Here is an 18,792-nt window from a genome sequence, read left to right as displayed (position 1 = left end):
GCTCATCCAGTATGTGAACACCTAGATGTCAGTATCTGTATCACAGTCATGTGATGTGTGATATTCTCACAAGCCAGATGACAGAAAAAGTTTTTTTTGTCTGGATAAGAGATAATCACATGAGGCGATGAGAGAAGAGGTGTGGTGTGGGAGAAGAAAGCAAGCTGACTTACTCTCACAGGCACACATGTGACCACAGGGTTGGAAAAGCACAGATGCCTTTTTATCAGAGCAAACCACACACTCCTCAATCTGTGGGTGAGAAAAAGAGAAGGGTTAACTATGGCACATGTGAATATGTGACCCTGGACCACAAAACCTCATAAGGGTCCATTTTTGGGATGAAACTATTTGAAAATCTGGAATCTGCAAACAAATCTAAATATTGAGAAAATTTAAAAATTTAAATTCCAAATGAAGTTCTTAGCAATGCATATTACTAATCAAAAATTAAGTTTTGATATTTACACTAGGAAATTAACAATATCTTCATGGAACATGATCTTAATGTCCTAATGATTTTTGGCATAAAAGAAAAATCAATAATTTTGACCCATACAATGTATTTGTTGGCTGTTGCTACAAATATACCCCAGCGACTTAAGACTGGTTTTGTGGTCCAGGGTCACATATGCATGCACAATGAAACTAGCGAGGTAGGTTTCTGTACCTTGGTTCTGGACTGGACCTGATCCTTACAAATGAGACACTTCTTGACACGAGGCGAGCAGAGAGAGCAGGTAGCAATATGACCACAGGGGCCAAAAAGAGTGTCTCTCTTCATATCCGAGCACACCATGCATTCCTCAAGAGTCTCATTATTACTGTGTAAAGACGGGCTACGGGAGCCAACCTGCCCACTGTGGACAAGAGAGGAAGAGAGGAGAAAAACATTGATTGAGATATACAGTGCAGATGGATTAAAGGATGAATAGGCAAAATTAATAATTAATGAATAGCAGGAAAGTTAATTTCAAATGTCTGTAGTGCAAGCTTCAATAGATGCCCCACTGTTTGGGCAGATGTGCATACCTAGTCTTCTCTTTGTGGCATTTAGCAAGGGCCTTGCAGAGACTGGGGTCGGGGCACAGGTCCAGAGGAGACTGGCCCTTCTTGTTACGAATGGTGAGGTCAGCTCCATTGGCCGCCAGGAAGCAAGCAATAGAAGCTGCACTCTTCTTCTCAGCCCCCTGAGTGCCCAGTCCCATAATTAACTGTGAAGATTCACCACAGAGTCAAAAACAGCAGATTAATACAGCTTATCTATTAAAGTCACAATTACCCATGTTGAAGTTTAATTAATTATACTACGCGATTAAAATGAGAACAGTGCAGCCTATAAAAAAAAAAAAAAAAAATAATCATAATAATTGTCTTCAGAGAGAATTCTATATTCTGTATAGTGCAAGCTTCCTGCTTTCAAATGGAGCGGGAATTACTACACAGAACCGTAGTTCACTGACAAGCTATGCAATTTCGTGTTCATAATCGAAGGCGATTCGTCTGCGATTATGAACGCGATATTGTCGTTGAACTACGGCCCCGTGTAGTAATTCCCGCTCCATTTGAAAGCAGGTGATGGCGATTTACTGCCAATCACTGAACCGGCTTTACTGACGAGATGCGCATGATAATCGAATACGATTTAATTGCACAACCCTACTGTATATCCATTTCATATCCATTTCTGTATATCCAATACAAACTAACTTACTTAAAGGTGGGGTACGTAATTTTTCACAAGCACTTTAGAAAACCGAGTCGGGGCCGAGTACCAAAGCAAACTTGTAGCCAATCAGCAGTAAGGGGCGTGTCTACTCATGATGTGGAGGAGAGTGTTCAGTGAACAGCCGAGCAACAGAATGATAGAGATGGTGAATGAAAAACAAAAGAGTAAAACATCTGCGGAACTTTAAGGCAAGAAGTAGGCCAAGAGTAAATATCGGATTAGCTTTCCAGCGTTGGAGAGAACTCAAGGAGCGGAAGGACACCGAGGTTGCTTTGGTTCTTCTCGATAGGTGAGTAACACCATGTCTACACCAGACGCGCTGTGCCACAACAGCTAAAGTCTGCCTACACTGGACGCAACAAAGCGACCGTTGAAAATCATTTGAAATTTGTGTCAGCACGTCTTAAATAGAATGCGGCAGCAGTTTTCTGTCAGGGATTTGACGCGCCGCGCCGCGCAGTGCAGCATCCAGTGTAGACAGCATCACTGATTATAATGACTTCTGTAGTATTTTGGCACGCCGCTCGTGTCTGGCGTAGACACGGTGTAGCATTGGTTTTGCTTTGTTTCACAGAACTAATCGTTGCCTGGGTTGCGTAGATTGCGTATGTGTGGGGCCGAGCTATCAAAATAGGGGGGAGATCCTTTTGAGGTAGGGGCGTGTTTGTTTTGGTGATTTAAAATATCAACATTGGCTTCCAGAAATCGCTTACCCCACCTTTAACTATACATGGGACTAGTTAAAATAGCTCCTATGAGCAGACCACTACTGTTTCTAATGAAAGTGTTGGATTTCTACTTAACAGTTTTCTTTTCATCACTGAATGAAATATTTTGATTGAATCCTTAGATTTATGCCCCTCCACTGAAAGCCTACGCAACCAAAACTTTGATGCTTTGAAATGTTAAAGACATAGTAAACATAATCTGTATGAATTGAGCGGTTTAATCCAGGGTCTTCTGAAGAGACATGATTGCTTTATGATGAACGGATTTCATTTAGGCCTTTATTCACATAAAAACACTGATCAATGCACATACATAGAGCTCATCAAATATGGTACTACTTGCGAGACATGAGAGGACAAACCTTATTGGTTCCCATGAGCTCAAAAGCAATCATGTCTCTTCAGAAGACTTTGATTAAACAGCCTGGAGTCATATGATTCCGTTTACTATGTCTTAAGTTTTGGTTACCTGGATTTTCAATGGAAGGACAGAAATCTCACTTGTTTGTGAATCTTCATTTGTGTTGAAGATGAATGAAAGTCTTATGGGTTTGGAACAACCCAATAAAGTAGTGATGTGTGAAGCACTGCTCATGCATAAGAATTTGCGGGACCAACTTGAACACCAGCAAAATCTGCACAGGGAACTATTGAGGCTTTTGGAAACTACCGATTGCACAAATTCCTAAATTTCTAATTCCACGTTCAGGTTTTTTTTCCTGAATTATCATTTTCCAGATAAAAAAAACAAAAAGAACCCACTTAACCGAAATCACTGTTAACCGATATAAGCAACATTAACAGTGATGCTTGTCTTAATAAACATGACTAAAATAATCATTAATTGACTTCTGCGTAAAGAAACACAAGAGCCCCATTCATGTCCATGATGCAATGTTGGATAAACAGATTAATCTGGAGTGATGAAATGCTATAGACCATATTGAGCTAATGAAAGTGGGCAGATCTCGGCATACTGATTACATCAGTGGAGTGTTTTAAATGGATGGCCCGACTCTCCATCTGCTGCATGTGGTAAGTGTGATGGCTTGATAGGGAGAGAGATTTGTCACACTGTTTGTGTTAATAAATGGCCGACCGCTGGCCTGGAAGCAGCCTCCTGTCACACAGCGCTTGATTAACGACAGTCGTGGAGAGGCGATGATGTGAACTGGCAGGACTGGGGTCAGGCGTAAGAGGAGCTACAAAGACTGTAAAAGATAGGGTGCATGGGACCGGCATCGTCAGTCTGTCTGGTGTCAGACGTTATGGTCAGAGTTTGACAGTTGATCCAGAGTGTATTGATAGCATAATGTGTTAATGAAGATAAAGAAAGGCTGTGGGGATGGGAGGTCACAGATAAGTGCTGTGAAACACGTAAGAAACAATGGCACTGATGGAAGAATTCAAGTACACCAGCAGCAGTGCAGAGAAAAACCTGCAGATCAGTTGTTCTGATGTGATCTATTAACTTTACCCTGTTTGAAGGGTTTACATATATTCCCTCATCCCTCATTTTTATGATCTTTTTACACATACAAAGACATCCCAAACAAAATAAACTACCTAAAACCTAAATTATAAAATCTTCCTTGGAACACAAAATTGGATATTAAATAACAGGGGCTGGATGTTTCAAGCTTCAAGACGAGCACAGAAGTAGCATAAAAGTATTATATAAAAGGTCTAGTGTTCTTCACTAAAACCATCAAATTTGTGAATTGATCATTCTTTTGAAATGTTTACAGTTAATTGGTTCAGTTGTTTTCTATGAATCTGATTTATGATCTCTACACAGTGGTTAACAGCTCAACTGAAAGTGAAATTATCAGTCAGATTCAGTCTGTTCCTCATACAAAACTTAGTAAGGCTTTAGAAACCCTGGGAGTCATAGATTCTACTTTTAAACTACTGGTGAACAACGAAACTCCGCTGTCTCAGAGATGACAGACACGCCTCTGATTGGCCATTGCATTCATAAGCTCAGCATAACGGTGTGTGATTGGTTAAAACGCGTAACACTGTAAAAAAGCGGGCTAAAACCTACAGACTCAATTTAACTTTATATGAACAGAAAAGCTATAAGAATCTGGAGATTGACAGAGTGAAATGGGAGTTATATTTTTGCCTGGATCTGCTCTGCGAGCCTCCACTGACTGTGCACACACCTTCCCAAACTGACAAGGCTTTTATTCTTATCGCGTTCACTGTTGTCATATTCTTCGAAACGACAGGGGGCGACGAGGAGTAATTGTCATCTAAAACCATCGGGAATCACCGGTGAGAAGTCGTCATTTGCGGTACAAGACTTCTCACGTGATGGATGGAGTTGATGAATTAATCATTTATTATATTAACAATCTTAAGCTTCTGGGTTTATTTTAGGGATGCACAATATTATCGGACTGATATCGAAATCGGCCGATAATGACTTTAAATGTAAATATCGGCATCGGCCTGACATGCAAAATTATGCCGATATGTCTTGCCGATAAGGGGAAGGGGTTAACTCGCATGTGCTCAGGTTGTGCTAGCGATTAGATCACGTCAACAATGTGGCTCATTCTTGAAGCAAAGTTTTGTCTGAATGATGAATAGATTGACTGTTTTGGATCGCTGCATTTAATGTGTGAAGGCATGTACAGAATGACGCGTTCGGTGTGGGATAGAGTAAACAGTTATAGCACAAGCAGGGGCAGCAGTGACAGCCTCCCCCAGGTCCTAATGCCGTTCGGTAAGTAGTTTTAATAGTAGGGGCGCAGTTGGCCTACTTCTAATTAAATTAAAAGTAAAATAGCCTACACAAATAACATTTAGACTGTGTTTCTGATTAAATAAAGCAGTAATTGATGTAATAAAATAAGTATGTTTTGATTTAATGGTCAGAAGCTATAGCTTACATGAAAAAAAAAAAATCACAAACATGACACTTGTAAATTAAATAATTTTATATATACTGATTTATTCATTAATGTGTAACGTTTTGTTTTTTAAACAAATCATGAGCTCTAAAAGATTTTCAGAATTTTTACAACTCTTGTTTTAGACCATCTACAAATGTTAAATCTTAAAATAAAATATTAGGGTTAACACTGCATCTTTCTGGGGGAAAAAATGCAGCGATTGATATAGTTGATTTATATTTATTTTCAAAGCTTCAATGTACTGTTAAAAAATCTTTATTATTTTTTATTTAATTCTAATAAATAAGTTCTTGTTAAAAACTAACCAAAACTAATAATATTTTGCTTATAATTTCTGCACAGGAGAAACTTGGTGTTGTTTCCAAACAAAAGGAAATATATCGGTATCGGCATCGATATCGGCCAAAATTAGTTGGAAAAAATCGGCATATCGAATATCGGCAGAATTCCAATATCGTGCATCCCTAGTTTATTTCGCATCAAACACAAGACAACTTTAAGCAAATAGTGTATAAATAGTAACTAAATTAATTCTAATTCTAGTTTTATACAAAAATAAAACGTACTTTAATTGAAAAGCCTTGGACAAACTATGCAAAACAACAATGCATTGTTTTCCCTCAAAGTGTCAAAAGGCACCTGGTGGAGTTTGAAATTCACATCAAACTGCTTCGGTTTCACATAAATGCCAGCACAGACGTGCATGTTCGGCTAGAGTTGCCCTGAAGTCGTGCATCTTGGGAAACGAAGCTGCGCGGAAAGTTACAAAAAATGCCGTGCACACCTTCACGCGAAATTCCGCCAACACTGCGATGACGTCATATTTCCCGCACGCACCCAAGCAAACTTTCGGATGCGGCGAGTATAAATCAGCCTCAAGACCAATCACATCAAATCTAGCTCTCTGATGTTCAGTATGAAGTGTTCTTTCTTTCTACTGTGTCACATTTGGGATCATTTACCGGAGAACAGGGTATTCATTGTATTTTAAATCTGCTCTGATAGAGTTCATAGGCTTGGTGATTTGACTGTAAATGTCTTGATTAGGCTGCTGTCTGCCAAAGCTGTCGTCTTTCTGCTTTCTCTCCTCCCACTCAATTTTCCACAAATATATGCAATCCCAAGAAAGGCGATGGGATAATCAGTGGAGAATGTCTCACCTGAAGGATTGTGTAGTATATAGGACACTGGACTGCAGTGGAACTGTGGCTCATTGGGCCGGTTACTCATGTAACAGCAGGGAAATGGCTCTTATAGCAGAGTACGATCTATCATTGTTAACACAGGGACAAGCCTGAGAAAAGCACTTACATTTTCAGAGCATCTACACTGTCCCTATCACACTTACGTCTCGGAGTAAATCATGTTTCACAAATTTATAATGTTCATTGCATGGAACAGTAGTTGGATGCTTACTTTAGGATGCTTAAACTGCAGAGGTGCACAGAGCATGACAACAAAATGTATCTGTAGGGTCTTATGATTTCCGTGATGCAAAAATTTGGAGAGAATCGCGGCATTAAATCATTTTGCTTTACAGTATAACATGGAATGACAAAATTTGGCAAATTTTGAAAGAATAAATCAAAAGTAGGGCAGCACAATTTCATGATTTGGACTAGTGTCTGTGAATATTAAAATGCAGAAAGAGTATTTAAATATGAAGTCTGCATGGTTTGTGTGTCACAGGGCTCTAAAAATATGATTTCTGGTAAATCCGGTTCTAATAAGTTGTATTATTTCATTTAATCAGACCTACCATAGACATTACTGAAAGTAAATTTAAACATTAAAACGGAATCCAGAAACCAGAAAAATTAAAATGGAAAACAATGGAATTGGAGAAAAATAAAACTTGAACTTGCAAAAATAAAACAGAATCCATAGGGCGCTATATCTGTAATAGTGTGTATTGTATTGTCTTGCATGCTTTTTTTAAATAAATTAATAACTGATTTAAACTAGAAAACAACTTTCAGTATTTGCGATTTGATCCCGCCACTTCTAATCAAATACTGAAAGTGTTTACTACTTGACATTGTGAACCTAAAGCTTTTATTGAGAACACTTGTGCCGTTTATATACTTCTCTGTACATACTGTGTTTTTGGAGGGCTCCCAGGGCTCCACTTTGCTGACGTCCTGCATGTCCTGAAGTTGGCGCAGCTGGGACAGTGTGTGGTGACGCAGGGCCTCATGCAGTGGCGTGTCTCCGTCCTTGTCCTGCACGTCCAACTTTGCCTCAGCTCGCACCAAGAGCTGGACACAAACAGAGGAAAGAATTGAACCAGTGTGTTCTCATGTTCACCGATGCAGATGAACAAGCTAACAATGACATCTAAAACATGTGTCAAATTTCATCATGTATTTTATATGACAAAAAATAAGATAAAGTGTTAGACACAATAAGCACATGTTTGTTTGGTTATTACTTGAGAATCCTTCTCAATAGACTATGCCAATACAGATGCTTTGAAAAGAGGAGAGTTACATTGCTCTTATATGACCACAAGATGGTGCTTTAGCTCCCACTGATTCCCCTTTTCCATCCCCGCTTCCCATACCTCTCCTGGAGTAGTCTAGATTGCTCAGGACTAAATGAATTCAATTGGAGGGGATAAATCTGCAGAAATCCATGCATTTAAATCTTTAGCTGGAGCACTTAGCTACATTGGTTCATCAATACGTTTGTGTTGAGTAGGGAGCCAAAACACTAACTGAGGGGTGTAGATGTCAAACACTGAAAGGAAATAAAAAAAAAAAAAACAGGGGAAGACAGAACCACTTACTCGCACTATCTGGGTGTGCTGACGTTCTACAGCAAGGTGCAGTGCCGTCTGCTGGTTAACGTTCTGTATGTCCAAATTGGCACTTCCCTATGGAAAGAGCAACACAGAGAAAGAATAAATGCTTTCAACTTTAGCCACTGTGATATTTACATTTTTATAGATGCATGATATAGTGGCTTAAAAAGGAACACAAGAAAGTGATAGTGGGTATTTATTTACATACCAAAACAAACATTTGTTCACTGAGGTTCAGTTAAGTCAGTGCCAATGTCTCTCATCAACTACTGAAAATAAATTGCTGCTCATGAGCATCCCTTCTGGTCCCATAGGTTGTGTTAGTAAATGTGAGCTAATGGTGATTTGTATTCAGATATTCCCTGACTGAAACCCCATAGCAACATCTCTGCACTACTGCAGTGCAGCTCTACTGTGGTTCGCAGGCTGAGGCTTAAGTCGCTGGTGTGAACCTTTTCTTTGTCTCTCCCTCTCTTCCATTATGGCAGGTAGTTGACAAAGGGCTGCACTGAGCCAGCGCAACATTCTCATAACGCTGCTGGAATGTTGCAATAACATTGTTACTGTGCCGCGACATAACGCTGAGCAACAGTGTCATGCTGTACTGTGGTGTGTGAAGGTGAGGCGCTGAACCAATTTGGCCAAATTTGCACACGCAGAACAGAAGAATCCTGCATGTTTAAAACGGTTCAGCTCGAGACCACTAGGTTCTTGCAATGCATTGCATCCTATTTGCATTGAATTAAACTAGCCCCACACAACAGTCAGTAAAGTGGAATGACAGGAAATGCCATTTATGTGGATTTCTACTTCCTAAAGTACAAATGTGAATTCCCCTTCAAAATTCAATAAACATTCAAAAGGCAGTCAGTTTTCAATGATGCAAAGCTCTGCTATCAACATTATACATAATATTTTGTTTTAAAGGGTTAATTACATGAAATATCCCCCAAAACATTCTATTCACTACCTTAAGGGTCATTGTGACTGTACAGTGCATCTAGTGTAATGAGAGCTGGGTTACTTTCTCAGCTCTTCTGGGTGCCTATTGACATAAACTGCATCAATTATCCACCTGAATTATTATCTGCACAGGCACTTGATTCTTTCACCCTTCCAGTGGACTGAATAACCTGCTGGAGTACAGGGTCTCCAGGACGGAGCCCTTCTGTGATGCAATGTGTTAATGTGCATGTTTGAATTGCTGACCTGGTGGACAAGAAGCTCTGCCACCTCCACGTGGTTGTTGAGGGCAGCCAGGTGAAGCGCAGTGTAACCATCATCCTTTTTCTCATCGACTATCCAAGGTCTTGGCAGTTTGGATAGTAGCACACGCATGGCACTGCAAAACAAAGATGAGAATACAAATTCAGTAACTGAAAAAATTAACTAATAAACATTTAACAAGTGAGCAGGCTTTTATAAATTTGGTGAGGCTATGAAAGTCACATGAAGGGCACTGAACTCTGCAAATCAAGGAAGTAACATACACTAGAGTACAGATTAAGGGTAACAAGAGGTAATAGAGCAATAAAGGGCAATAGAACAGATTAAGAGAGTAGATTAACTGCGGTGGATTTAAACGTAAAAAATTGTTTGTATTGATGTCTTTCCGCAATTTAAATAAAATACGTTATGATGTTCATTCATGTTTATTTCGTGCTTTAAGTAAATATGATTGGTTCATGTGTGCCACTTGAACTGAGGCAATACAGTGATTACGACACATTAAAGAGCCACAAAACGTAATGTTTGACTTTCTTAAAATCGGATGTGTAGTGAGAGAGCGGCATGGCTTGTCGGACATAGCAACATAACTAAGGAGGGTGGGTTTTTGCGAACGGTCACTTGTATCCGGTGATACTTTAAAATGTTAATAGTAGAAACAGGCACAAATACTTGGGAACAAGTACACAAGTGACAGTAATGATCCATCATGAAATCATCAATCTATTAAAACAATTTGATCTACAAAGTTAAACGCTGACTTGATGTCTAAAAATTACAGTACATTGGTCAATTTGCTACATATTGGCTGCTTTATCTGTCCAGTACTTGAGTAGCCAAAATGAAGACCAGAGTCCTACTGACATCAAAAGGGCCTTTGGAACAGCCACTACAGAGGCCATGGCACCCATTCAAACCCCTGGAAAATTGACATACCCAAGCAATCAGCATCAGGTCATGACGAATCAAGGAAATATCACTTTATGCAGTGCTCATCTGGATATTCACTGTGCTCAAGAAGATATGCAGGGTTAGTATTCTCAAATGTCTTTGAGTGTTAAGAGTGTTAAAGTATCATTGGTAGTATGAGCAGAAATAAATGAGGATGCATCTAAAGGATGAGAAAAAAGAACTGATGAATGTAATTTCAGAGATGAGGTGGATTTGTGGAAGCCTCTGAAGTGCTGCTTTTTGCTGCAGGGTGGATTCTGGTAAACCCAAAGCCAGTCTCTAGTTACTTAGGTAGTGCGGAGAGAGAGCATCAGCTCAGTACACATTTGGAGCGCTGTGCAGCAAAGCAGCTGTATGTACTGCAGTGCACACGCGCACAGCCCAGTTACATCTTTACACCTGCAATGCTCATGTAGGCTTGGATTTTGTGGATATGCCCCTTAAATTATGTGATCATCAATAGAGTGAAGAAATTTTAAATGTTCACACAAAGAATACCAAGGTTTCGATATATCCTGCAACATCCATGAACTTCTTTTGGACTGAACCGGCACAGACATCCCGCTGTATTGTATTGGCAAGAATGCGACAGATCAGTGGCAGTAAGGTGCTGGCATTGTGAGTGGCAAGCCCTTCTAGATGAGGCATAGATTGACAGGCTGCCTGCCACGGTGGTGGAAATGGGCAGGCATTAATATTAATGCAGCTTGCTGGCACTACTGCATTGCAGTCAACTTTTTTTGTTCAGGAGGAGTTCAAAGAACACTAAAAATATGCAGTCTGTGGCACAAACCCCTTGCAATTCCTTCCTGGAAATGATTTGTTCCACTGTGAGCAAAGGGAAACTGAGATGATGAATGGTTTGTTATTGGTAGGAAATCTTCATAGGGTCTCGATAATCGACTTGACGTAGATAACGGTCTCCACGTAAGAGGTGAAGAACAAGGCTCAGAAGAAGCAATGAGGCTGAAGTAGCCGTATGAACATGAGGGCAAATGTAAAAGTGAAAGAGGAAGGCAGGCGAGAGAGGTAAGGTGAAGGAGAAGCACGATGGAACTGGGTCACCCTGTGAGATACAAAGATCCCTCAGGAGCATGCAGACGAGGCCTGTTGTCTCTGGTAGCCACATGGTAATTTGTCACAGGCCTGAAGCTCACTGTTACTAGGAAGGAAAAGGCGAACACTACCTTACAGTAGCACAAGAGGAGTAGAGTTAAGAGCTCCAATCTTTTCGATGCAGCAAAGAGTGAAGCAACTATATGACAGCCCTGGATAAGATGAACTAGTCAACTCTGGGAACACTGGAATAAGCATCACCTTGTACCATCAAGACTTCAAGACTGTAAAGTGGTGAAGTTAGATAGCATGGTGTTCTTGGCATACACAATGAGTGAGAAAACTGACACTTTAAGCTCATAAAAATGAGCACTCCAGACACATAAAAATGGAGTGTGGCTGTACAAGCAGAGTGGTACCTTTATGTAAGCCATACCAAACATGATTATAATTAATAGCCCAATGCGTATAATAATGCCAACATACCTTGCTTGAAAGAATAAACAGAACAAACAATGGCTGAAATGAGACTGAGTAATTGAAACAATTAAGAACAATCAAGACGGAAAGTGGATCTGCATTCCATAGTGAAGAAGTGTTTGTTATTAAGTCCAGCTTGCATAATGCCTTCTTTAAAGTGACTTCCGGGCAACTTTGTCTTTATTGGACATATGGTTGTGAACTTGTGATAAAATCCATTAGCATTAAAAGTATGGTCAACTACTGAATTTTACATGGGTTGTAACTGAAGAGTCTGATATAGTAAAAGATTGTGAAAATGTGAGGAAGAAGGTACTGCAGAACAAATGACAAACTTTCATTCGCTTAATTTTACAGATATGTCCGGCTCACGCGAATTATCTGCATTAACGAAGGACCCATCGGCACAGTAATATCCGTGACCTAATTATCTAAACTGTTTCTAGAGGCATATTGATGATAAAAAAAAAAAAAAAAACTTCCAAATCCAAAATATTGCTGCAATCACATGGCAACAAATAATTTGATTTGCATGCTACAAGAATAAAGAAACAAAAGAAACATGGTATTTAGAACACGAAATTCATGTTTCACTTAGACTATGCATGATATACAGCAGGGCTCGCAAAATCGCTAGCCCGACGTCCCGGGGCTATTGCGTTTTCCAGGCGGGCTACCAAAATGTATCACTGCCCTGCCCGACGGGCTACCTTAAATACAGGGCTCCCACGCAGTGTTCCCTCTAAGCTGAGCACGCGCGCGACCGTGCAGAACAAATAATGTGCCTCGCGCACACAAATGAGTTGGGAAGCCATTTGATTGAATGCCGCAGTAAAAGGGAAAGAATAGCAATGCTCGGGCAAACCGCTATAGAGCTGATGTCACGACAGAGACATCATAGAAAGAGAACGATACGCACCAAATGAGTCGCTGTAGAAACTCAATACTTCAATGGTTGCGGTGCGCTCAACACGAGAGACAACACAAACGCAATGACGTGTGAAATAAAACGTCCTCATGTATTAAAGAAGAGTGGCTTGACTAAGTGCTGGAAATAGCGGAGGATGGGCAAAGAACGGTAACAAAACTCTGAAACGTACAGTCACACACAAGAGTATTGTACAAACTGTACTTCATAACGATGTTTAGACAGCTATAAAATAATGTTCAAGTTTTTTTTCATATTTAACTTGCAGATCTCAGCTTAAGTTTGTATTCTATTCTATCAGTTTAAATAGTTTGTTTTGATAATATATTATGTTAGGCCTATATTATGAACCTGATAAATAATTGACCTTGTTTTTGAGTCTTTGACCTTGAGTCTCTTGCTCATCAAGGCTGTATTCACTTAAAAAATACAGAAAAAAACTGATATAGTGAAATATTATTGCAATTTCTAATATTGGTTTCCTATTTTAATACCTATACTATAAAATAGCATTTATTCCTGTGATCAAAGCTGTATTTTCAGCATCATTACTCCAGTCTTCAGTGTCCCATGATCCTTCAGAAATCATTCTAATATGCTGATTTATTATCAGTGTTGAAACTGTTGTGCTTCATATTTTTTTGGAACCTGTTACTTTTTTCTTTGATTAATAAAACGTTTAAAAGAACAGCATTTATTCAAAATAGAAATATTTTCTAACAATAGAAGTCTTTACTATCAATTTTATCCATTTAACACATCCTTGCTGAATATTTCTTAAACTTTTTTAAAGTATCTTTAAGTAAAAAAGAAAAACATTTCTGACCCCAAACTTTTGAATAGTTTATATTGTAACACAAAATCTCTATTTTGACTAAACACTGTTCTTTTTAACTTTTGTTTTTTTAAAATATCACAGGTCCCAAAAAATACAGTATAAAAAATAAAATTAAATAAAAAAGCAGTAAAACTGTTTGCAACATTGATTAAAATTCAGCATATTAAAATGATTTCTAAAGGATCATGTGACTCTGAAAATACTGCTTTGCTTCACAGGAATGAATACAATTTTAAAGTATATTAAAATAGAAAACAATTTTTAAATTGCAATAATATTTCACAATATTATTTTGTGAAATAATATTCAGTATTTTTTATCAAATAGATACAGCCTTGATGAGCATAAGAAACTGAATAAAAAAAAAAACTGTATTGATCCAAACTTTTGAACTGCAGTGTATTGTACAGTAAAAATGTTTTCTCAGGTAACCTAAAAATGTAAATTTAGTTACATCGAGGGTCAAATCAAATATAAATAGCACATTAAAGTTCAAAGCTACACACTTTTTTTGTGTGCATGCTGTACAGGTCTGGTATAAAGAATGCTTTTGCTCAGGTGCCCGAAATGTCCACCCAATAGAGAAAAGTTTTGCTCAGCAAGAAAAAAAATTAGAGGGAACATTGCTCCCACGGGTCCTTAAATTTGATACAAATAAATTGAAGAGTTTTTAAGGCCTTAGACAGTTTTAAATACGTTAAATGATATAAGAAACCATTTTTCAAATTGTCTTGATATTTGTGTATTGAAAATGTTTTTGATTGACATTTATGGTCTTTATTTTATTTGGACTAGTTAAATTAATTTTCGGGCTACCAAAATCTGAAGAGTACCTGCCCGAAGGGTACAGGTGTTATGCATCTGAAACGCATAAATGCAAACTCATGGAGGGAAAACGACATTTGACTGAGTTAACACTGAAGATTTTCTTCTTTGTGTAGTGAAGGAAAATTCTTCGATTGGTAGCTGACTCACTTAGGGGAGTGGTAGACATCACTGCTATAAATCTTAGGCTTTAAATCACTCCAACCCCAAACTGTTTACTCGAGGTGGGTAAATTCAATCCACCAAAGTAGCTCAGCTGGTGTCTAAACTCTTCAGAAACAAGCAGCAAAGAAACACTAAACTAACAAGCCAGTAGACAGATGCCTAATAAGCATGTATTAAGGATACAGTTGGGTGTACTTGAAGTTAGATGCGCATTAACAGCAGTATGATGCATTGCTGAAAGGTTGATTTAATGATCTGCAGTGGGCCTCTATTTACTGCTTGCTCAAGTATTACGGTCACAAAATGCATTTAACATATACACATACATATATATATACATATATACATATATATATATATATATATATATATATATATATATATGTCTTGCCAAGTAAAGAGCATTAATATTGTAATCTAGGAGTCTGAGCAAAATCTTATATCATGCTATAAATTATTTTGGTAACATTTTATTTTAAGGACCAATTCTTACTATTAACTAGTTGCTTATTAGCATGCATATTACTAGCGTATTGGCTGTTTATTAGGACTTACAAAGCACATATTAATGCCTTATTCTGGCATGACCATATTCTATCCCTTAATACCTAAACTTGATGACTACCTTACTATTAATAAGCAGCAAATTAGGAGTTTATTGAGGGAAGGCTCTTAGTTAATAATGAATATGATCGCTAATTTAAAGTGTTAACTTTCTTTATATAGAGATAAGTCATCTTTAAACTGAGTGGATGCTGGAAAAATACCATCAATAGAAAAGATTTATTTTTGAACTCAAAGTGCAGATGCTAGCTGAATCATGAGGCCATCACTGCTCAACGTCTCCATTCTCTTACCTGTCAGTTTGAGTTAAGTAGAGACAGTGACCTTCAAGTGACCATGTGGGTTTCTATGGAAACCGTTTATGAATTATTCAACACTTGAGAATGGGTCAGTTATTAACATGGGTCAGTACGCAAACTGTTAATGTCACTGATGCATTGAACAAAAGTCTTTTCAATTTGAATTTTCAATGTATTTTCCAATACATGTTGATTTATTAATGGGAGGAATTAGAAGTTATTGGAAGTCAATTGAATATCTATTGATATCTTGAGTAGATTCTACAAAGGGACCATAAAAAGATTATCCATTTTGAACAGGGATAAAGGCTACTACTAGAAATAAAACTGTTCTTGAAGCAATGGCAAGTAAAAAGCAATCATAAAAGTAAAAAATCTGATTTAAATGCCATAAAATATTATTTATTCTAGTGCTTCACTTGCTTTCTATACCCACCTGTCTTACTGCTACTCATGATATCATCCACAGTCATGTCTCTTACCATTATGACACCAACTACGACAACTATTGGCTCAGAATAATGACTTGACCAACCCCCAGAACAAGAACAAGTGGTTTGATTGGGCAAAAGGCAGCTCGGCTTGTGTCAGTTTGTCCTTGGATAGTCTGGTTTGATTGATTACAGTCATTTACCCCAGTGGAGGTGGACATATGCATGTGGGGGAAAGGTTGAAATGTGCATTGTCCAAATAGTTTTCCGTTTTTGGTTGCAATGACACCAGCAGATCGCCCTGTAGGTGATTTGTGGAAAAGTGGAATATAAAGATGTAGACATTTTGAAATCCATCCAGACAATTTACGTTATTAATATGGCACAGCTAGCCATAAAAAACCACTACACAGTGAAGTCACTGTTCCTTGTCTATTAACCACATGCTTGTTTCAAACTACCTTTTCTTGGTTTACAAACATGACACAACCATGCAAAGACGCATTTCCTGTAAAATCAGACCAGCTCGAGTTACAAATCTTTACTTTAAGCTTAAATGTTGTAAATTGAGGCAAGGAGTCACCTTTGAATATTTTTAGACTTATTTTTGGCCTTTGGCCTTTTGGAGTATATTGGATATGACAGTGAGAGAGTGGAAAGTAAACAAAGTAGGAGAGTGAAAGGGAGACACGATCAACAAGGACCATGAACGAGATTCGAACTTCGGTTAGATGAAGCGCAGCCATACTTTCAGAGCAGTGCCATTGAGGCTATTGGCTCAGACAAAATCTTGTTCAGTAATTGATGTTTCTTAATTTTACCCTAAAAATTGTAGCTTTCTGTTGCGAAAAAACAAACAAACAAAAAAACCCCACTGGTATGGGACTGTTGTGTAATATTCTCAGGTATTCCAAGTATTCACCAACTAGATTCGCCAATTAAAATATTTACATCTATGCCCTCAATTTTAAATAAAAATGGCTTCCAAACGAGTGAGCTGGACCCAGTGGTGCTCATATTGTTGGGTGTTTCTATCGTTGGGTATAACAGTACGTGTGTAGGGGGGTTTGGAGCTGAGGTGAGAGATCAGAGTGGAGGCAGTGGTACAGCCGCAGTGGGGCTGAGTGGAACAACGGCCAAGAGCTGAAAGACCGGCTGCCACAGGCTTCCCCTGACAGCACTCAGCCCTTCATAAATCACTTTTATGCCGTCTGCCGCTGAGCAGCTTTACCCGCTCCATGATGGAATGTTTAAAGGGCTGAGGATCAGGGGAGAGAGAAATAGACCAAGAAAAAAAACAGGGTGGAGGATCTAGTGTTATAATCGAGTACACTGAATATGGAAGGTGTGTTTAGGGTGTTTTTCATCCTGAAAGGAGGAAACCAAATGTCTTGATTCATCCACCTACCTTAAAGTTGCTGTACAACGCCAATTAAGAAATCAAATCTCGCTCTCTCTAGACAGGTCTGTTGTATGTAATCAATCCCATCTAGACCTAAAAGCTGTGCCAAAACTAATCAGACAAATAACATTAAAAATGTCATTTGTCTTTCTGCGCAGACCCCAAGGCCCATAGTAATTAAAACCCCTGCTTAACTCAATACTTATTACCATTCCATCAGTCAGGTACTGGTGTGATTGATGAGATCTCCTGTTACAGGGGTACCTGAACTCAGCACTTCCGGGACAGCTTTCAAAACTACAGAGAATTACCCACGGGTGGTGCAACCGGTCAAAGCACAAAGCACAACTGTCAGAGTGAAGCTGAGTCAAAGTTCTGAGATTGTGGCTGGAAATCTTAGCTGCGCAACATTTGCAGTGAACTGTAGCAAAATGTTACACATTTCAGTATGGCCTAACGTTCATGTGAGATTTGTTCAATCATTAAAAAATATAAATTTTTGCAACAAACATTGATTTAGGAGGTTGAACCAGGACCTCTGTGATGGACACAGCTTTAATAGCTTTTTTCCAACTTGTTTTAAACTGCAGAAGAGAAGTAAAATGCAACAAAGTCATTCATTATTGGCCCTGCTTTCTCTGATCAATAACTGGCTCAACTAAACATTCACAATTTATGACCTAAAGGAGGAAAATGAGATGTATGGTGCATTTGTATGGTATATGCATGGTTTGCTTCCTTTATAGTATAAGAGACCAATGACATGAAAAAATGGCATGACCCGACCAATAGATCCCCCTCACTGATGGAGGCGTTAAAGGGGGGTCCAATGCGGTTTCTTGCATGTTGAGTTATTTACACTGTTAAATAGTTGGATTCTCATGCGAAACATGGCCAAAGTTTCAAAAAACAATTTGGACGTATAACAGAGTATTTCTGTGCCAAATACACACTTCTGGGTTTCTTACAAGTTTCGGAAAGTTTTTTTCGATCATGGCTCTTCACGACGTAATGAAGCGTGGAACTCCTTATATGGGCACCAGAAGAGTACCAGAGCGAGCGCAAGAGCGCGCCCATCAACGTGCTACATTCAGCTGCACTGCATGGGACTCCTTCGGGAAGACTGTCTCTAAAGAAGTGTGTTTTTGGTTGCGAGTCAAAGATAACCTTGTTCAGCTTCCCGAAGAACCCAGCGTGTTATGTAAACAGTGGATGCATTTTGTTTTTCCGGGGGAGCAACGGAGTTTTGCAAGTACGTTTTGCAAGGCCCAGTTCGATGCTGGACTTGCACATTGTTTGATACTGAAATATGGAGCAGTCCCAGCTATAAAAGATCCCGATCATGATTCAGAACTGCAGACGGTAAGTGAAACGGCATCAAATGTCTGTTTTGTTTTCAATCGGTGCTCAAATGCTCGCCACTCTTTAGCTCCGCCCACAGA

At 38.8% G+C, this 18,792-nt stretch overlaps 1 protein-coding gene across 2 annotated transcripts in view; it reads right to left on the bottom strand.

Moving 5' to 3' along the window:
* The window catches only part of LOC306845708 (E3 ubiquitin-protein ligase mib1-like), a 63,202-nt gene that overhangs the window by 6,294 nt on the left and 38,116 nt on the right, over positions 1 to 18,792 (bottom strand). For both annotated transcript variants that reach the window (XM_079378655.1, XM_079378656.1), the window contains exons 13-18: positions 9,394 to 9,526; positions 8,170 to 8,256; positions 7,481 to 7,639; positions 1,033 to 1,214; positions 671 to 860; positions 174 to 252 (exon numbers count right to left, since the gene is read on the bottom strand). In XM_079378655.1, coding sequence (XP_079234781.1) covers positions 174 to 252; positions 671 to 860; positions 1,033 to 1,214; positions 7,481 to 7,639; positions 8,170 to 8,256; positions 9,394 to 9,526 — 830 coding nt within the window. The remainder of the gene's footprint in view (positions 1 to 173; positions 253 to 670; positions 861 to 1,032; positions 1,215 to 7,480; positions 7,640 to 8,169; positions 8,257 to 9,393; positions 9,527 to 18,792) is intronic.

The sequence above is a fragment of the Barbus barbus genome, assembly GCF_936440315.1.
Source record: "Barbus barbus genome assembly, chromosome: 26".
Classification (NCBI taxonomy): domain Eukaryota; kingdom Metazoa; phylum Chordata; class Actinopteri; order Cypriniformes; family Cyprinidae; genus Barbus; species Barbus barbus.
Note: the sequence above shows the minus strand (reverse complement) of the source record. Positions and strands in the feature narration are given on the sequence as shown.